The 21,381-nt window shown below is 39.4% G+C and overlaps 1 protein-coding gene across 2 annotated transcripts; it reads left to right on the top strand.

Annotated features, from left to right (window-relative positions):
- The first annotated feature begins 424 nt into the window (after positions 1-424).
- On the top strand, positions 425-19,239 carry RIPK2 (receptor interacting serine/threonine kinase 2). Of its 2 annotated transcripts, none has more exons than XM_061346809.1 (11): positions 425-677; positions 3,636-3,789; positions 4,919-5,074; positions 7,665-7,822; positions 10,665-10,714; positions 11,069-11,230; positions 14,389-14,474; positions 14,653-14,742; positions 15,355-15,460; positions 17,128-17,307; positions 18,525-19,239. In XM_061346809.1, the coding sequence occupies exons 1-11, from the start codon at positions 490-492 to the stop codon at positions 18,848-18,850; spliced, it is 1,656 nt and encodes a 551-aa protein (XP_061202793.1). In that variant the 5' UTR covers positions 425-489; the 3' UTR covers positions 18,851-19,239. The 2 variants fall into 2 exon arrangements, with proteins under 2 accessions (XP_061202793.1, XP_061202794.1); XM_061346810.1 differs by lacking the exon at positions 425-677 and adding an exon at positions 808-1,083.
- The last annotated feature ends 2,142 nt before the right edge of the window (positions 19,240-21,381 follow it).

Below are 21,381 nucleotides of genomic sequence, written 5' to 3'. Positions count from 1 at the left end.
ACCCCCCGCCCGCCTCCTGCACAGAGCAGGGTGCTACTGTCCTATCCCCATCCTCCGGACAAGAGGATACTCCCCAGCACGACAGCCCCCGGACTGGATGGGGGGATGCTCCATCCGTGGCCCGGGCTGGTTCCCCCTGCCACCGTGCCCAGGCTTCTCCGAAGGAGCGGGCTGCTGCCCCGGCACAGCTCTCCCGGGGGTCGGCTGGGACAAGGCACCGCGCCCCACCAGCTCCCTCCCGGCTTCCTCCTCCCCGCAAGACTCATCGTGGCGGCTCCGCCTCCCGCTTCCCGGGAGCTGGTGGGAGGCTGTTCTCTGCGAGGAAGGGAAGTTGCGGCTCTGTAGGGCCGAAGGAGGAGCGGGCTCGGCGAACTGGAGGGGAGGCGGGCCCGGGAGGAGCGCCGGGGGAGAAAGGCAAGAGCGTCCCTCCAGGCTCCCCTGCGCCCGGGGAACAGACGGCGCGGCCGTCCCGGGCGGCGGAGTGCGAGGATGAGCTGCGGCGATGGTGGAGGCCGGGCGGAAGCCATCAGTTACGCCCTTCCCTCCATCCCTTCCAATAAACTCCCAGACTTGCGTTTTATCAGCCGTGGCGCTTACGGTACCGTGTCCGCCGCCCGCCACGCCGACTGGAGGGTCCCGGTGGCTCTCAAATGCCTGCAGGGGCCGCTGCTGGACAGGTAACGGGAAGGGGGGGGACAGCGGGATGAGGCATCAGGGGGTGGGGAGCGGTTCGGGGGGGAAGGACAGAGCTGAACCCGCCTTTCCCCTAAGCCAGGAAGGGGGTCCCGCGCTCTTGCGTTGCCAGGACGCTCTGTGAGCGGGTCCCGTGGGATGAAGCTGGGTTTCTCAGGTTGATGGATCGGAGAGTGTGTGTCTCGGTCGGCGGCGCTCCTGTAAATCCAAGGGCAAATGAGATCCCACGAAGTGTGATTTCAGCTTGAGCCAAGGAAAGCACGGAGGAGCCCCGGAGCTTCCTCTCTTTCGATTGTTGGAAATGGGCGGTTTCGGTCTCTTGCGTGTGAGACGCTGAACAGCTTGCCTGTTTTGAAGGCTTTTCCTTCTGCACCGCGGCTCATGCTGAAGGTGGGATTTGCGCAGTCCAGCTTCTGTCTGGGTCTGTTGGTTGCTAACCATTTTGCTGAAGTGTCAGCAGGATATTAAAATACACTGATTACTCCAGGTTTGTTTACAGAGGGAGAGAGAACGTAAGGCATATATCTGTGTTCACTAGAGATTGCTTCTAGCTCCTAGAAGAAGCTGCTCTGAGATACACAACTGATATTTTTCCTTGCTCCAGATCTCAAGAGGTCTGAGAGAAGCAAGTTTAAAATAACAGCCTTGTAGGCTCCAAGTGCAACTGATATTTTCCATTAGCTCTTCAACTTGCACCATTTGCATTCCCATTTTTCCTGGGCCCAAGTGACAGTGTGTTTATTAGAGGAGCTGTTACTCCATTTATGAGGCAGCACGTAACAATTTTTCATCCATCCATACCTGTTTATTCCCTATAATGCCTGTTTTTTATCCCGTCAATGCAAATTTGCCTTCTAGGCTGTCTGAAGCCTACCCAACTTGTAAACTTGCCTCTTGTATCTTATCTAATTGTTGTTAAAATTTACTGCCTCGGGTTTCTTTGATCTAGTATGGGGCATTTAGGCAGAATAGCTTCACTAACAAGTCTTGTGACCCAGTATGCTAGACTAGATAATCGGTTTAAGCTATTTGACCTCTTATTCCCCAGGTGTGTACACACAGGCTTTATCTCTGAAATCTTGCCAGAAATAAATGGAATCTCAGTTATGTGTTTAACCAGGAATATTGTGTTCTCTGACAAGTTTATTGTTGGCTATTTTTGTTGGGTGTTTTTTCTTTAATTTAAATGCCTGCTTAAATCCCTGCTAATCAGAAATACATTTTTTTATCCTCTGAACTCAGGTGGGAGAAACCAAATGCTATTTTAGCCTTGCAGGAACTTAGATTAGTGTGACATCTAACCGGTAGAATCATGATGAAAAGGGCAACTGAGGTAATCAAAATAATTCAGTTTCCTACCATATATCATACAAAGCTTGGAAGTCCTATCAGAAGACCAAAAGCTGTGAGCAATCTGTTACACCTAAGTGTCTGCAGAAAGTTGATTGTATAGTAGGCAACATAAAATGCCATCCTGTAAATGTTGTCAAGAAAAGGGAAGCATTCACAGTGTACTTAATTCCCCAAACAGGAAGCTTGTGCCATGAATCCCAGAACTCAGTGTGTGACCAGCCAAAGAGCAATGCGAGTTGGATAGTTATTGTGGGCCTGTGCTAATTTAGGAATTACTCAATGTCCTTCTGGTAAGGAGTAGACAATGGTGAAGTGACCTACAGGCACAGGAATAGACCTCGATATGTTGCAATTCCTTTCCTGGCTACAGCTGAATCCCATGCATTTGTGCCTCACTGTCTGGGAAAACCCCTAGCTTTCTTACACCTAGTCTTTGCTAGATAGAGGGAGAAGGATAGTTGTGTCTTCTATCCCATACATTTCATGAAGGCTACCTTTTTACTTCTGTCATAACCTAGAGTTTCTTATAATAGAAGCCCTTTTCCATCACACAGATAAGGACCAGCAGTTGCCCTTAATTTCGCATCCACCTAAATTTGAAATTTTCCTATCATAAAAGCAGGAGGCTTTACTTCTCCAGGCTTCTTTTCCCCATTTACTCTGATGTCCTTTCTTTTCTTTGTAAGGGCTAGATCTACATTGATGGGTCCAGACTGACATGAGCACTTCAGTGTATGCCATGACTTAGGTGGACACAAGCCAGCTCTCACCTGGGAACTGTACAGCTGCATTAACATGGCGCTGTGCTGAGCACATTGTGATGGCCGTAGTCCTGGCTTGTACACAGCCATGCCCCAGCACAGCTGTATTGCTTCTGAATCAGTCTGGCTCACATCCAAAGGATCAGTCTTAGATATGTTGTAAAAGTCCTGTATTTGGATATCCTCATCACATACCTGTACCTGTATCAGTCTCTATTGGTACAAAATCTGATTATTGTTTTTTATTAGGATTATCCTTCATGGTCCAAGTATCTTCACTGATCCATGAATAACTGAATGACCAATTTATGTGAAAACAAAACATAGCTGGTCATTCCTTTCCTTCAGTAACAGAAGGTGCATTCCTTTATTTTAGTGCACATCAGTGTCCACTAAATTTAAATGGTTGGGGAACTGTGATACTAAAATCTCCGCTCTGTAGAAGGTAAATATTGGCCCTCAGTGAAAACTTAGGTTTGAAGATGGGCAGTGAAATAGGACAAATGTAGCTGGTTATTACTGTTATGGTTGTACAAGATGGTGAAAGTCAGAGTTCTGACTGTTTACTGGAATCATGAATTAAGTGTCTGATGGAAATAGTGATACAACAAAACCGGGGAAGCTATCTTGTATTTGCGTTTGCAGATTCTAATTGTTCTTACAGTATCTTTTTATCAGAACAGCATTGTGGGAATCAAATGGTGAAATGTGGTTGTACTACATGTAGGTATATACTTTTAAAGAGAATATAGGGAACCCAACATTTGCTTTAATTTTCCTAGTATTGCTATGATAATGTTGTTTGTTTGTTTGTTTGTTTGTTTTAAGTGATAGAAACCATCTTCTAAAAGAAGCAGAGATACTACACAAAGCCAGGTTTAGTTACATTCTGCCAATTTTGGGAATTTGCAACGAGCCTGAATTTCTGGGGATAGTAACAGAATACATGACAAACGGGTCATTAAACCAGCTTTTACATGGGGTAAGTGTACTTACAGTCTTTAAATACCGTTCTTGGTTGTGTCAAAGACTGTGATTTCCATACTTACAGGAAGTAGTAAAGTGTATAATTAGTAATATTTCAAATTAAAGGAGAATTGTTTTAACTGGTAGTTTTTAGTGCTCAGATAGCCTTTCTGCATCCCAAGAAGATAACCAAATTCGTCAGAATTCAGTTTTATTACAATTTTTTCCTTTGATGTCATCACCTATAACTGGCTTCATGTTTAATTATTATATACTATCACTTTAAAGTCTCTGTTGTTGTCTAATTAGAAGCTGAAATAATTCTGCTTCCTTCAGCCTGGGTTTCAGAATTATTGCCAATGTAAATGTCACACAGAGGAGCTTTTTTCCTGAATTTGAATTTTCCTGAATTTGAATCCTTATTAAAAAAAAAAAAATAAAAATTTGAAGATTTTTACTTTACTTAAAAGAAGTCAAATATTGCTAATCTAAACAGGCAGAGATATTTCTACCAGATCCTGCTCTCAGGAGTAAGTTCTCCTGTGCTGAACTCTCAGCTGCTCCCATTAGCTTGGTCTGAGCATCTAGTGTTGATACTGTAAAGCTACTGCAGTTTCTTCTGTACCTTTAATCAATGTGAATCTCATACTCAGCTGTTTTTCCTAAAGGCATTAGTGGCAGTGTAACTTTTAAGATTTCAGTTTACTGCCTTATTCTTGGTGTATTAATATTTATAAAGGTAGTATTTTGTGCTTGGTTTCACTGCAGCTTTCCCCCCTTCCCCACTGCCAGTTGAAAATATGATTCTTGCCATCCTTTGTGTAGTATTCATAAACTGTGGTTCATACTGGAGTTCATTTGTAAATCTTATTTCCACATGAATGAATAATGTAGTAAATGTCCTACATCATATAGCAGTCATGAGCTATTACATGAACGTTAGGGAATAGAAACAACACTGCATCATTAACATTTATATATTTGTTTTAACAGCTAACGAGTCTTAATGCTCAGGAGTTCATGTAATATATATTTTAAAAGATTATTGCTTGTCCAAGTCACTTTCTTCTTCTTACAAAAGTCTTTGTGATGTGCTGTTAGATCAGACCAGAGGATTATATTCTGGTTTTGTGGTTTCTTGGCAGAAAGATCTATATCCTGACATTCCCTGGTGCCTGAGATTCCGCATTCTTTATGAAATTGCTTTGGGAGTAAACTATTTGCACAACATGAATCCTCCATTGCTGCACCATGACTTGAAAACCCAGAATATTTTGCTGGATGATGAGTTCCATGTCAAGGTAGATTTATATAATTCTTATGTTCTTTAGCATTCAGACTGAGTTAAAGTGTTTTCATTATTTTAGAAGAGGAGGAGTGAGGATGTGGCCATACAGAGGGGATGTAATTGTATGACAGACGCTTTCTTCTGGCCGTGCAGAAAGAACTTCTGAGTTTTTCTTTTGAAAACTCTGCTTTGCTCAGGTGTGGATATGCTCCATCTAAAAAGACCAGAAAGCCAGAATTCAGGCTCTTTCTGCTAGAGCAGTAGCCAATACTCAATAGCAGTGACACTGTCATTGGCAACCTCCCAGCTGTGCTACATCTGGCCCCTTCTGAGAAGAAAATAGAAAGTGTTCCTGTCTAAGATGATCAGACAAGTTAGTTCTGGAGGACAGTAGGTCAAATTCAAATGTTAATACCCCATTTGATAATTATCATGTGATATGTACATATATGTTGGATGGAGTCTTGGGTGACATGGTTTGGTGCGAGGTGTCGCTGCCCATGGCAGGAGGGTTGGAACTACATAATCTTAAGGTCCTTTCCAACCCTAATTATTCTATGGTTCTATGTTCTGTTAGAGTAGCATAAGAACATGTAAAACATAACTTTAAGTGCTCAAAACCATTAAGTGTTCAAAAAATACGTAGACAAGGCCCTCAGTGATATGCTTTAGTGGTGGTCTTGGCAGTCCTAGGGTAGTGGTTGGATTTGATCTTAAAGGTCTTTTCCAGCCTAGTTGGTTGTATGATCCTGTGATAACCTTGAAATCTGAACATGTGGGAAGATGGCTTTTGTGAAACTCCTTAGAGCAAGCAAGCAAGCATACATAGAGAAGTAACATTCATTTATTTAAAATATCACTGCCATGGTGTGAAAAAGAGACTAAAAGTACTTCTGACAAAATGATTGCGTGCTTCCATAACTGCAAGAATTTTTTGTTTTTTTAATCCTCTGTTTTTTTAAATTGATAGAATATGCTGTTCAAGTAAGCATGAAATAAGAGATTTTTTTGTACTTAATTTGTACTTGAATGACAAATGTGTCATCTGTTACCACGAGATTAATCTTTCTGTGAGTCCTTTGATAAAGATCAAAGATCCAGTGCTGATTTCTTTCTCCACTGCAAAAACATTTTTCTTGGCAGTAAGGTGCCTTACACAGCTTTGTCTCTGCTCACACCCTCAGGAGGTCATACCTCCTCCCACTCAGTTGTGCTAGTATTGCCATCTCTTGAGCTTCCTGTTAAACCTGATTGGGGACCTGGTGCAAGTAATTTTTTATCTACTCGGGTTTTTTTAATCCCTAACAGCATTGGTATGGTCTGGTGCTTTGCTTAACCACATCTACACAGTTGCTTGCTAGAGCAATTGAAGGGAAGAGTTTAACTCTTGAATACCTGCCCTACCTCCTGTAAGGAGTCTGGAAGACTGCTGTTACAGTTTTTGAGTGTTTGGGGGTGATAAGCAAGATTCTCCAAATGAGGGCAGGAAATACAAGGAATTGGCATGCAATGCATGCAAAATAGAATGCATATGTATAACAGTAACACCATTCATAGAGTGCTGCTGACTGTCCCAGGTCTGCTGAATGAGCACGATAACAGGCAGTGAGGAAGGCTTCATGAGAGTAAGTTGTAGGGAAAGCAAGGTTATTTTTTACTGTGGATTTTGACTGCGTGCTCTCCAGAAAGCTTATTTCTGTTACCTTTGCTGCCACAGTGCTTGCACAGGCATCTTTGTTGAGAATGTTTTTGCTCTTAGGCAAATGCTGGACAAGTGCAGAGCTCGTAGCTGGCTGCTTATCTTTCTCTCTTGTACGCCATACACTCTTCAGCTCAGCCAGCAAGTGTATTCTGCTGGCTGTTTGTCCCCGTACCCGTAACCTAGTCTGATCTTGCACCCTGATTTGTGGATATCTGGGAACGTAAACTAATGTGAGTTAATTCTTTATGTAGATGTACTGTAAACTCTGTAGGAAGGGCAAGGCCCCAGACTGTACAATAAAAATATTCAGCAACTTTTTGCAGCACAGAATATCAGAATGTCAAATCTATTAATGTATTAATCTATTAATATTTAATCTAGTAATTCTATTAATCCAAGGATTTCACTTTTGGGGGTGAGGTGGAGTGCCCTAAAATTTTTCTGTGAGCGCAACTGTCTTGGGCTATCTGCAAGCTGTTACATACAGCCATTACAATTTATACTAAATTTGTGCTTTTTCACAACCAGGGAGCTGGAAGTACTCAGTGTGGGGGTTTTTTGTCTGCCTTTTTTTCTTTTTTTTTGTTTTGACCAAAGAAAGTGATTTTCTTCATATGGGACATACTTCCATAGCAAATTCCCTGGCTGTAGTGTATATGAGTCTTTCCTTAAAGAACCACAGGGTAGGGCAGTGTTACAGGAATATCATGCATCATGACCTTGGAATGCTTTCTGAACTGGAGCTGATGTTTCCTGTTGCTAGGATAACCTCATACTTTCTGTGTGTCAATTTAAGGACTTTAAGTGACCTGTTCTTTTGGGCATATTTCAGGAATTTCTTATAGCTGTCAGCAGATAAATGCCATTTTTCTTCTCAGAACAACTGATCTGTCCTTTCCAGATTGCAGATTTTGGCATGTCAAAATGGCGTGTCATATCCATGTCACAATCACGAAGTGAAACCTCTTTACCAGAAGGAGGGACAATTATCTATATGCCACCTGAAGATTACAATCCCAGTCAGAAAACCCGTGCAAGTGTAAAACACGATATCTACAGGTAACTCATGTAGTTCTCAAGTAGGCTTTGCAATTTGAATTCAAATTTGATTTAATGAACCTATATTTTAACATATTTTCAGCAATTTTATTATTTTCAGTAGTAGTAGTATCATAGGTGTATAAGCAAATTGAATTGGGAAAAAAGTAATGGTAGCTGGATTTAATGACTCATTGTTTCTTTAGGAAACACTGTGACAAGTGTAATGCTCCAGAAATCAAGCTAGAACTACAGAAACAGGGAAGACTGGTTTCTATAAATGAGGGTACACATACAGACAGTGTAGGGAAGGAAAAAAGCTGTTCATGCCATTATCTCATTGCACATACCTTTGTAATTTGAGTGGGTCAATTAACATAATTTGCAGAATGTACTCAAGGGAAAGAAGAAAACATTTTTTTAAAGGGGTTAGGAAAAAAAAAAAAGGTAATGAGGTTGAGAACATAGTTAGAGAGATTTCCTAAAGGAATAGCTTATTTTATGAAAGTTCAGGTAGATTTGTGTTAGTCACTTCTGAGTAGTAGAAGTAATAGAATAGGAAATAGTAGAGTAGTGGCAACCCTTCTAATGAAACAGCAGTTGCTCTTAGGATATTAGAAGTATAACTGTATTTTGGTGAAAGATGAATCAGTCTCACAGGGTCTTACTGACTTGCAGGGAGACCAGTACTTCCCTTAATTATTTCTTATGCTTACGGGGCACATAAAGTTCTTTGACTTTCCTGTCTAAAGAATAGAGATCATAGAATCATAGAATAGTTAGGGTTGGAAAGGACCTTAAGATCATCAAGTTCCAACCCCCCTGCCATGGGCAGGGACACCTCGCTCTAAACCATATCACCCAAGGCCTCGTCCAGCCTGGCCTTGAACACTGCCAGGGATGGAACATTCACAACCTCCCTGGGCAACCTATTCCAGTGCCTCACCACCCTAAAAGGAAAGAATTTCTTCCTTATATCCAATCTGAACTTCCCCTGTTTAAGTTTGAACCCATTACCCCTTGTCTATCACTACAGTCCCTAATGAAGAGTCCATCCCCAGCATCCCTATATGCCCCCTTCAGATACTGGAAGGCTGCTATGAGGTCTCCACGCAGCCTTCTCTTCTCCAGGCTGAACAGCCCCAACTTTCTCAGCTGATCTTCATTTGGGAGGTGCTCCAGTCCCCTGATCATTCTGGTGGCCCTCCTCTGGACTTGTTCCAACAGATCCATGTCCTTTTTATGTTGAGGACACCAGAACTGCACACAATACTCCATGTGAGGTCTCACGAGAGCAGAGTAAAGGGGCAGGGTAACATACCTGCTTTCTTCATCCTTTCCTAACAAAAGCTGGACTAGGAAGACACTGGAAAGGAATAATGGCATATTATGGGGAAAAAAAGAGTGACTGGAGGTTTAATGAGTGCAGATGAGGAAGGCAGATGTTTCTTAGAACTAAAAAAATGTGCAGAGGAATAACAACCAAATGGGAGAAAATAAGAAAGAAAATATTCAAAGAAGGGCTTAGAAAAATGATAAATTAGGAAGGGATTGTTTGAAAAGACAGAAAAGAAACTTGAGACAATATCATGAGTGATGGCAGTTCAAGGCAGGAAGACATGAAGGTAGAAAAACAGTGAGAGAAATGACCACCAGAAAGGTCACAGAGGAAGGTCTGTGCTCAGGATCAGAAAGAGATGCTATGAAGCAGAATTAGGAAAGGAAAACCTGAATAGTGTAAAGGAGATTCAGCAGGAAGTGTTATGCTACAGTGTTGTAGAACTGAAAAAAATAGCCTGTAGAGAGATACCAAACTGAATGAAAGGCTTCATGTCTGATTAACTGACCACGGAAGATAACAGCCGAATGTTGTCGAGACATTGAAGCTAATTTGTGAGTAAAGATCTTTCTTAAAGAAACAAGTCATTTAAACAACAGTCAAGCAGCATTAATATTTATAAAAGGAACGATTTGTCATGCCAGAAAAATCAGCCTGCATTAATTTCTCAGGAATGCATCAAAAGCAGGCTTTCTAACAGGGAGAACTGCTTTCATTAAAATTTACTTGAATAAATTTTATCATTGACGAATGTTATGTTGTGAAAGAAATAAGCAGTTAGGAAAGCTCAATTTATCTGATTGATTTTAAGCGTCAGTTACTTCGTTCTTTTTTCTTATTATTATCCCTGATTGGTAGCTGTTATATGATGTATTGCTGAGAAGCAGTTAAATGTAAATTGAATGCAAAATTTGGTACTTTTTAGTGATGCAGGAAAATACTGTCTTTGTGTACAGCTGGGTGAGCAAACATTCTGATAAGTGTAATTCTTCTTCAGAAAAAAAATATTTTCATAGCTTTATTTTTATTGCTTCAGTGGAAAATGGATTTCAATTTTTTTTTAAGAGAAATTTAAAAAACTTTTCAAACCCATCCTCCCTGGTAGAACCCTGCTTCCCATAGGAATGTCACAGAGAGTTGATCCGGACTGTGGAGATGCCACAGTACTGCAGTTAAGACAGAGCAGCTGGGACTCTGGGACTCACTGTAATTTGCATACTGAGATTTAAACTGTGTGTAGGTAATTCACAACATATTAGTAGAGCAGAGCTATTACTAATAGGAAATTATATGCCATGTATCTTTTCTGTTCTTAATATTATTAACTGTTTCTAGCTGAAGTCACTGTTTAAAATTCCTGATAGTTTTTGTATATTCAGGTCATCACTGTAGTTAGCTATAGTCAGTCCTGTGTGTGCATTTGGGATCATTTTAGGAGAACATTTTTAGTAAAATGTAAAGCCAATCACATAGCGTGTTGGTAATCTGAAATAACATCTTCTATACATTTTATACTTTAAACAGCTATGCAATTATTATGTGGGAAGTGATGTCAAGGAAACAGCCATTTGAAGGTAAGGCTATGTCTTGCTTTTTTTTTATTTATTATTTATTTTCCAGACTTATTTTACATAAGGCTTAACCTGAGAAATGGGTACCTGGGGACTTCATTTTAGGAGTTATTTTTTAATGACTCAACTTTTAAGCTTATTGAAAAGGACTTTGAGTTACTTTTAATATTAGACTCTTTTTCCGTATATGTTTTAAATTACAATAATAAATTAAAAATATATTTCTTCATTAAAAGAGGAATATAAACTTATTTTGGTGACTATAAATACACTGTCTGCAAACTAAATTACTTTTCCTATAATAAGCTATTTATATTATATATATTTCTAATGACTTCACGATGTCTATTTTGACAGAAGTTATAAACCCCTTGCAGATAATGTATAGTGTGTCTCAAGGACAGCGACTAGACTTAAGTGAAGAAAGTTTATCAATGGACATTCCTCATCGAGTGATCATCATAAAATTGATAGAAAGTGGATGGGCACAAAACCCAGATGAAAGACCATCATTCTTAAGTGAGTTTGCTTTACATCACGAATTTTTAATTGCCAGCTTTCTGTTGAACATGTTACTAAAAGAGCAAAGTTATCGTCAGAAAAGGGAAGTTGTCAAGATGTCAAGAGATGCATGCGCTCATTCTTGTTGCATATGCTAAGGTACTTTTTTGCTTCCACCATGTCTGTAAACAAAATTTATGAGTGGAATTTCACATGTACCATTAAAACAAATTTTTAGCTGGAGTGTTTTGCATTTGCCATCTCTAATTTACTTGTAAAAAAGCAGCATGCTTTGTGTAACTACTTACACTTAGCTTTTTTATTTATTGTTGAAGGGAACATCTTACTTTTTACGAAGGGGGGAGTAGTGTAGAATGAGTACTGTGGGATTTATGAGCAAGCTGACAAACACACCAAAACCCATTGTACATCAGATAAGCTATAGTGACTTCATCTTGTATTTGCATCTCAGTATAAATCTTTTTCATTGAGACTTTATCTTTGTTCCACTCCCAGATCAAGCAGAAACTGGTTGAACCCACACGCTTAACCACCCTTGCTTTGTCCCGCTTTTTTTCCATGACACTAAATATAGATACTTTCAGCCCTTTTTACAGTGGATTGCAGATTTAGAGAAAAAGACTGAGGTGTAGGTTTGTAGAAATTAGAGTGCTGTAGCGTGAACTGAAAAAGTTTTGATTTTTGCAAACCTGTGTTTGTTGCACTTAACTGAGATACTTGGTGTATGTTGAGTCCAAATTCACACCCCCCCCCCCAGCAATTTCTCCTTAACACACTTATTTTTGTGGTGACTTTTTGTTCTTTGGCTGTTGTGGAAAGGTAATTCCATCAAAATTGGCAGAAACTGCTTACCTGTTTTCAACTGTGAAATTTCCTCTTGTGAGTGTTGCTGTGATCACTAATGTCAATGTAGTGAAGCTAACAGTAGTTCCTGCAGCTGCCTTGCAGTGCTTGTTTAAATTTGTGTGTGTTTTCAAAATTTCCTCCCTGCTCCTTTAGAAAACACAATCCTAATTCTGTAGGGAAAGCTGGATCACTTTGGAGAGACAAAAACATAGAATAAGAGAGCTAATGAATGTATGCAAAGGTAGGACAGTACAAAGAGCTCTGGCTTAAGCAGTTCTATAAGTTTCTCGGTGCTTAAATTGAAAGTGCAATACTCAGACCTGAAGTACATGGGGATTTTTAGGTTTTTCTGGTGCTTTTTGGGTTTGGGTTTTCTTTTGGTTTCCTGGGGAGTTTTGTTATGTTACAAATAGAGAGGTCCACAGTCTTAAATGTTTCATTGGTGAACAGAAGTTTGTTTACTTGAAAGCCTTTATAGGCATACTTCAAGTTGGAAAGTGTTAGAAAATTGCTGTTCAGATAGCTAGAAAGAAATGTTCATAACCAGCTTTTCGCATCAGTTTGGGAAAGGACAAAAACGGACACATCCAAACACATAGAGTATCTTCATGTTCAATTTACAGTCCAAAATTATGTGACTTTTTTTTGAGGCAATTATTTTTTTATTAAGAATATTTTGAAATGTTATTTTATGTTGGCTTGAGTCTGGCTTGTGTGATTTTAAATTGTGAATTTATTTTTTTATTTTCCCAAGCAAGGAAATATAGCCATTTACAATATTTCCTAAAATCAAAAAAAGAGTAGAGATCATGGTATTTCTTTATGTATTCTTATTTTCCTGTGCCAGTTAAACAAAACAAAATAGCAATCAAAGTCTGCAGTCACAATGAAGGGATAATTATCTGGGATATATTCTACATTACGAGCTAATTTCGGTTCTTTTATTAGTGCCAAGTGTGTGTAAGATGGTCTTTGAAGAAAAAATGCTTTTTCCTCTACTTTACTATTATAAAAAGAAAGTAGAAGTAGCAGAATTGTTGCAAAATTAAAGGAAGTAAAGCTTGCTGATTGGGAAATTTTGCAATTACCATAGCACAGAGGGGTGGGGAGGGAGGAGCTGGGGGAAGAACAAAACAACCAAGCCCCGTTTTAGTTAAGTAAACTTTAAGTAGAAAATCTTGGTTCTGTTAACCTTGGTTCTGTTAAGGGGAACCTGTCTGTTCCCCTTATAAATAAGGGGTAAAGACTACTTATCACTATGTTTCTGCATGTACTTGGAATGTATACCTACATTATTGATTATAATCAACAAAGATTAACAGATTTCATTGTGGAAAATGTAGTGACAAACCTTTAAAACTGTTTTAGCTGATGCAGGAACAGTAAGAATCCCAGTATTAAATGTATGTCTTGGAAAATAGTTAATATGGTAGAACAGTGGTAAAATTATAGTAAAAACTAGGCATATGTTAATAAGGATTAGTGTGATGGATTTCTAGTACGATTAATGGACTTTGCTGAATCGGTGGAGTTCATAGAAATGCAGTGGAATTGTGACATGCCATCATCCTTTCCAGAGGTTTTGCTGTATTTCCACACAGTTTCAAAGAAACATTTTTACAATACATTCATCTGAAATTTTGAAATACCTAGTTTTGTAAACCTTTAAGCATTGGAAAGAAAGGATGTATAGCACAGGTTGACAGCTGATCATTGAACTGTCACATCCCTCCCTATCTGAGCAGATGACTTTAGTTTCCCTTGATTTGCTGCCTATGCTGGGGACATGGGGCTATGAGGACAATATCATTTGGATTTCCTGGATGTCATAGGTCAGTGACTTGAGTATCTCATCTTCTCTGGCGCTGCCTCATGTCATCTATTCTAGATATTGCTGTGATGGGAGGTTGTTGTTATTTTTCTCGTATGAATCTTTAGCACATTTGTTGGAATGAGAGGACAGCTGTTTGGTCCCATTTAGTTAATCAGTCAGACTTGTTGGATCTATCTGGAAACATACCAAACTCACCCATCTATCCATTCCAGGAATGTGAGACTCGCAGTCTGGCACAGTCCTGGGTCTCTTTTGATATAGGATGCCAAGGTGGCCAGATCAGGATAGGGTTTCTTCTGGTGATGTGAAAACGTTGCAACTGGTAAAAGGAAGAAACTTCTCTTTAGTAGCATAAGTGGTTTGATATGTATCAATAGACAAATTACTTTTGTAAATATAAAAAAAGTAGCTTTATCAAATTAAAAACTTAATTTCCACTTTGAACCATTCATTAAAGTATTCTTTCTTTGTTTAGAATGCTTAATAGACCTTGAGCCAGTGCTTCGAACATTTGATGAAATAGCTATGCTGGAAGCAGTAATTCTGTTAAAGAGATCAAAAGTAAGTGACGGTGCAGTTATGATTTGGTCAAATAAGTCAGTAACTTCTGCTTGGTAAAAGAAATGTGACCTCCTTTGTCATTTCTCTAGTCTTGTATCTGGCTGAAGCATGTGTTTGTACAGAGCTGTCATCTTGACTTATAGCAGAAATTTAATACAGGTAAATATGTCTTTTCCAGTCACTATATGAATCACGATGTATTTACAAGAGTGGAAAGCAAGCAGATGCGGAGCAGATATCACTAAATATACCTCTGAATCCCCATGAGGTAAGTATTTTACATATTGCATTTGGTATGTCGGCATCATTAAAGATCCTGAGAGCTTAAAACGGGGGTCAGCTTAGTAAGAGGGAATTGTTCTGCAGCTTACTTTCCTGTGCAGTTAGGAAAGGCATAAAATGCATTAGTAGAGCCGGGTTGTAACAAATGCATAGCCGTGTAGGTAAAGATAGTAAAAGGTGGGTAAGCAGAAATAAGAAGGGCATGTTTGGTATGTCCTCTGAATGTGGGAAAGCCATCCCCTTGAGGAGAAACGCAGAACACAAAGAATGTAACTTGTAAGAGATTGTCTTGTACTCCCTTACACCCCTACGCAGTTTGCTTATATAGGCTCATAGAGATTTGCTTTTATATTTTGATTCTTAATGCTGATGCTTTTGCTTGTTACTGATAGTTAAACTTGCATACAAAATTGGTGTCAGCTTTGGAAAAACACAAATATTAGGATTACATAATTCCTTCTGGTTTACTGCATTTTGTTTGTGCTGTCTGTTGAGCACTTAGCACAGAAAATGCAGTGGTGGGAAAGTACTCTGTAAAAAATTGCAACTTTGTATTTATGTAATGTGCCTTTTCAATATTTGACTGGAATCATTTCAGGAAACGTATTCTGGCTCCACTCAATGTGATGCACTTCCCCTTCGAAGCATCTCTCCAGATATATCAAGACTCAAATCTGTTCCCATGTGTAATATCCTCTCATCAGGTAGAGATACTCATGACTTTGTGTAAATTTAAGTTGCCAGTGCAGCTTTACAGTCCCACTGTGACATTACATTTGCACAGTAGAAAGTTGGATCTCCGTTTATGTCAGAAAAGACGTGTTTTGTAAATTTAGTGCTCTGGGTAAAAAGCTAGAATACCTGAGCTCTGATTTTCTGTTCTTGTCACTTGAGAAATGTGCCCAGCTTCCAGCTTCAGTTTTCGTCTTCAGGTTTGTGAGTGCAAAGATAGCATTTACTTGTCCCTTCAGACTCTTGGCAGTTTAGTTAATAATTTGTGAAGTACTTCTAAAGATAAAAAGGACCAAGCATTTTGAGGGCCTCTTAAAGCCAAGTAAACAGAAAGTTTCTAATGCAGCCCAACCTATCAGTCAATCATTTTTAATTCAGTAAACAAAACAGCTTTAATAAATAGATTGCCTTGCAAAAATATCTGCACAGACCTTTTGTAGCCGTCACCTTTTCTGATTAAAATTTGGAAAAATTCCCAGACAGAATTCAATTTTGAGGTTGTGACATCAGAAGCCAGAAAAAAGTGATGGGACCCAGATGGAATAGCAGTACATTGTGAAACTAAAACTGCGTTTAAGTTTCTTCTTTCAAAAGAATGCAAACATATATTTCAAAAGAATGGAGTATCCTTTGGCTTCACAAGGACCAGTGATGTGAAAGCAGACAAGACAATTGAGTTCACTGCTATAAAGTGGGGCATCAAAAAGCATGCTGAGGTGCTGCAAAACTGGAGATATTCTGGTAGAGGTAGGAGGGCACAGGCAGTTTCTTTTCCAGTTCCTTTTTGAACACATCCATAATTCTGGGCTTCTATTCAGTGTACTAGAAAGATATAAATACAGCAGGAATTCCAGAGAAAATAAATCATGGGAGGCTTAAGGAACTTCAGTTAATGCAAAAATGGCAGAAAGCAAGTGTAGTGTAGTTTTGCTGTATCTCAACCTAAGCACTTATCTATACACATAGTATAAAATCTTAAAGGTTAAGAAAAACTTGAGGTTACCAAGCTTAATAGGAATGTTGTGATGAATCTTAGAGAATTAAATATTAGCTTGAATATGAGCATGGACTGTAAGCGTAATCAGATAAGATAATTATAAGCATCAGCCCTTCTTGCTCCTGGTTCCTGTTAAAAATTGTCATACCTGCCGGTGGAGGTTACTGGAGGTTATTAGTGAGACTGTGGTGGTACAGTTAATCTGACTGATCAGGTGGTGGTCCTTTTATAGAGTCACTGCTTAGGCTTTGATGTATGTATGTATAGATACTGTAAAGCTTATGAAAATAGTGTCTACAAAGCCCTACAACAGCAGAAGTGTTTACAGCAGAAATAAAATTTAAAAATATGAGGAATATCAGTCTTGCTTTCCATTGTAAAACTACCTGGTACAGATATTGGCATCGGGTCTTCTAATATAACACAAAACCTCCCAACCCATGGTCAAGCCCTGGTAGAAGATAAGGGACATAAATATACCCAGAACATGAGTGTAAGGAGTTTTGAAGTGAATTCAGGTTATGACTTGGTTTATGGAATTATTCTAAGTATTATTCTAAGTAGTCTCCAACAGCTGTATTTTATTTGAACATAGAAGTAATACAGCTGGCTCTTTTGTTGTTTCTTATTTCCTTTTTTTAGATGGAAGTTTTGGTGGTCTACAGTCTCTCAGCAGTCAGAGCACAGATGAAAATATCTCTGTAACTCAGAGTGCCAAACTTCTTGTGCATCCATACAGTTGTTCTCCTTCATCTGACAAGAGTATTTCAGACGCCACAAATCCTGCATCATGTATGCTGCGGTCATCGCCAGTTCCTTCAGGTACAGCAAACGCTGATTTAATTCCAAAACCCACAATAACTGTCCTAGTATCAGGTATATATGTATATGGAATGGGAACTTTAACTATTGTTCATCTGTAAAATGAAAACAAAGCATTCTACAAATTAACAGTGCAAGTAATTCTGTCCTTGTAGCCTTACATTACAAAGTAAAACCAATGTAAAGTGTGACCAAGTACATGTACCTGTAGCTACTACCTTTTTTCATTCCTTTTAAGCAAACTTAATTCATGTTGCCATCAGTCTTCCTTATCCCGTTCCATTTCCTCATATTATTTCTCCTCTCTCCTACTACTGTAGCAATGCTGCAATCCAGCAGAACAAGAAAAAAAGTTAGTTTGATCTTAAGTCATCTTGTTTCTTGTCAGTTCTCATTTTTTAATCTTGTCAATCCTCCCCTTAGTAATTATGGGGCAAAGAGAAACGGCAGCTGTGTCAGCATCATTCCCTTAATGATTTTCTGTGTAGCTGACAGCCCACTGTATTATATTCCTATGCATCAAATAATTGTTAGAAGTGTGCTTCCAAAAAAAAAAAATAACAAAAAGAAACTTCAGTGCATGATGAATTATTCAGAGATTCATTTTTTTTTAATGGGCCACACAATAGCATGCAACTTTATAAAGATCTGCCACATCATCTCTCTTCTAGAAACAACAGAACCTGACAGCTTTTCACTATGTGATCCTCAATTTGAGGAAAATGCACAGGAACTAAAAGGATGTTTTCAGTATACTTCAATAAAAATCCCACTGCAAAGTGAAGTTGCCACCTTTCTCTTTTTAGTATAAGGTCAGGTTGAACATTGGAACAGGTTCCCACAGGGTCTGTAGACGTCCCATCACTTGAGACTGGACAAAACTCAGCTGGACAAGGCACTGAGTAACCTGAATTATGCTTGAAATTATCCCCACCTTGAGCAGGCCATTAGACCCGAAGACCTCCTTGAGGGTTCCTTCTGACCTAAGTTATTTTGTGATTCAGATAAAATAAATACTTCAACCACCAAATTTGACAAAACGGAACATTTTAAATGTGGATTATAATAGTGGATTAAAAGCATGTTTAATAGTCTAGTGTATTTCTGACCAAAAAACCAAGTGTTAAACAGTTCTTTCTCAGCTTAGTCTTTCTTCTATGGCACTATTTATTGACAGACAGTTACAATACTTCTTTTTTAATCCTCTCCAATCTCAGCTTTTGTTTTGGAAACCATACAACAGAATGTAGCTCATCAATGGATCCAAAGCAAAAGAGAAGAAATTATTGATCAGATGACTGAAGCGTGTTTGAATCAGTCACTGGATGCTCTTCTAGCAAGATTTTTACTCATGAAAGAAGACTATGAACTTATAAGCACCAAACCTACAAGGACATCAAAAGTACGACAGCTGCTTGATACCTCAGATAGCCAAGGAGAGGAATTTGCCAGAATTATAATACAAAAGTTGAAAGATAACAAACAGCTAGGACTTCAACCTTATCCAGACATTGTTCCCAATTCTCTAAGACTGCATCTTTAAATTTATTTTCTATATGAAACCATGTGAATATTTCTTACGTGATTCTTGTTTCTGTATAGTAGTTTTATATATGTACTGCTTTGTCTTTACTGTGCCTTTGTAGAGTCTCAGAAATGACACTGAGTTCATCTAGACTGCATTTGGTGGGTTACCAATTCATTAGTTGGAGTGCAGCCATAATGCCAAACACTAGACACTTGCTGACTCAGTTCATAAAAATATTTTGTTTACACATGACACAGAAAAAAACCACATTAAATGTTCCTTGGTTTACATATGTTCTGTTTATAGATATCCTTCCTTTCATCTCACAGGATTGAGATGACCCAACTCAACCTGGAGTATTGGTTTTTCTCCCTGCACCTTGTCTTTCCAAAAGAGGAGACAAAGACCCTAGGTGCTGTATTTCAGGGCTTGTATGCTGTGTGTAGAGTGAATTTTCTTTCATCTGTATCGGTTAGTCCTTTTCAGATACCAGAGTTGAGAGGAACGTGGGAAGAAGATTACATTGCATTTTGATAGGGGTTTTTTATTGTTTTGGTTTGGTTTTCTCATTTTGTTGCCAGGGCAAGCACTTCACATCACTGCATAAGAAGAATGTCAGTCTGAAGAGGAGCCCAAGGGCATTGTGCTGATCATCTTTGCTCTGCTATGAGCTGATATATTAGAAAGAATGCAGCTGTAGCCCTTTACATTATTTGGTTATAACCGCTTCAGCTCTTCTTGAAGTCATAGTAGGATGAGATCCACATACATCTTATACAAAAGCACCCTTAGTTCATACCTCTTTTACATTTTCTTAGTTAATTAATGACTCCCTTATCTTTGTAAATACTTCTCATCTCATGTTGCTGGATCAAACTTCTAATTCAATTTTATTTTTAGTACTTACATGATGAGCAGTAGTTTGGGTATGTACAAAGATCAAGCATGCACTGCCCTGCCAGGCTGGAAGTGATGTGAATGGGTCTAACCTGCCTAACTTCTGGACAACATCTCTGCCACCCGTTTTTGTCTGAAAGATGATGTTAACATGTTGCTGCAGAAATGGGGCCACCTGAGAGGAAAAGGTACGTGCTGTTTATTTCAGGTCATTTCAGAAAGCATTAGTGACTTACCCAGGTGGCTTCAAAACTAGTACAAAAAATAAAAAGGAAAAAACAAAAACGGGTTTTAATTTTTCTGAACACAGCATAGGTAAAATATTTCTAGCCAAAGCCCACTTTTCCAAGGAAACCTTGAGGCAACTCAACAGAAGAAGTGAGTCCAATCTCCCTCTTCTTTCCTTGGACCCTGAACCTCCCTCCACAGAGGAGTAGAATCCATAAACCTGCCTTCTCCAACATGTTAGGCACACACATTTCTTCAAGAGTGAAATGGAGGAGGTGACAGCCACACTCGGGACTTGAGGGGCACAGAAGAAGGGTAAGGAGGAAGCTTTGGGGTAGCCATGGGGTGGGGGAGATGGAGGCTGTGTGCCTGATCCACACAGGGTGTGTGAAGGATGTGTGGAGCTGACAGACACATGAGCCAACACATCAAAGTCTGATGCTGCTTCTGTTGTTTAACTCCAGTGCTATGAAAGAGGAACATAGTTTCTGTGTAACTGGAACACGCGGCACTGATTTTGACTGTGGCAGCAAGTCCAGGGTCAGCGAGGACAGTCAAGCACAGTCATGCAGTTCATGAAAAACTCTGACAGGAAGCCCAAGTCTGGCATGTCTGCTGATGTCATGCCAGTTCTGTGAATGTGGCAGATGGGACCCTGGTCTGTGAGAGAAAGGGTTGCAAGCACTTGGGAAGGCTAATCTTTGAAAAGATGGTTGGTTTTCCACACACACCTTCCAACATACACAGTATTTTGTGCACTTGGGATTAATTGTAAGTGCATCTATTATAGATGAGGACTGCAGGACCCTGTGCTGGCTGAGCTGTAAGATGCAGCCAGCAGTGGTAAGGAACAGGAGGGAGGGGAGGACTTGGCAGATGTGCAGCTGAACTGTTTGCTGCATATAGAAAATGGTATGAATGAAGAGGGCTCTGGAAATAATTGAGGTACTCTTGTTTCCAGTGCAGAGTACGGAAAACCTTCCTGAACAGTTATGAAAGTATAAGCAATAAACCAGAAAATGTCACGCGCTTATTCAGGCAAGCATACCTCACTTTGCTGTTCCATAAGCAAATGCCTGTTTGTGTAGCTGTAACACACAGAAGAATTGCTATGAGCAGTAAGCTGGCACAGGAGAATCGTCACTGCAGAAGTGCTAGCCAAGTTCTGCAAGACTGTAAAAATGAATAAGAAGCATATGTTATAAAGGAAGTCATATTCACTTCTTTACAGTATCCATCCTACATATGTAAAATGCAAGATAGGTGTAATCAAGAAAGTTTTCATGCAGTCTGCATGCTTTGTGATTGCTCAGTGCTGAGTTATGTGCTGTTACTGTAAATCTGTGGGAAATGTCAAGCAGGACGTAACCACCAAGGTCAGACCAAAGTAATATTAATGAAGAAAACATTTTGGTTCACCT

This window comes from Neopsephotus bourkii, unplaced genomic scaffold (genome assembly GCF_033783945.1).
Source record: "Neopsephotus bourkii isolate Nb327-2 ecotype Australia unplaced genomic scaffold, CSIRO-AGI_Nbou_v1 NB_275, whole genome shotgun sequence".
NCBI classification, from domain to species: Eukaryota; Metazoa; Chordata; class Aves; order Psittaciformes; family Psittacidae; genus Neopsephotus; species Neopsephotus bourkii.
This window is presented reverse-complemented; position numbering and strand designations above follow the sequence as displayed.

What these genes read in the sequence shown, in the direction of transcription:
- RIPK2 (XM_061346809.1), top strand. Translation starts at nt 490, where the DNA reads ATGAGCTGCGGCGATGGTGGAGGCCGGGCGGAAGCCATCAGTTACGCC. An exon ending in TAAACCAGCTTTTACATGGG is followed by an intron (nt 3,790 to 4,918) that starts GTAAGTGTACTT and finishes GTTTCTTGGCAG; the next exon opens with AAAGATCTATATCCTGACAT. An exon ending in GTCATCGCCAGTTCCTTCAG is followed by an intron (nt 17,308 to 18,524) that starts GTACAGCAAACG and finishes CTCCAATCTCAG; the next exon opens with CTTTTGTTTTGGAAACCATA.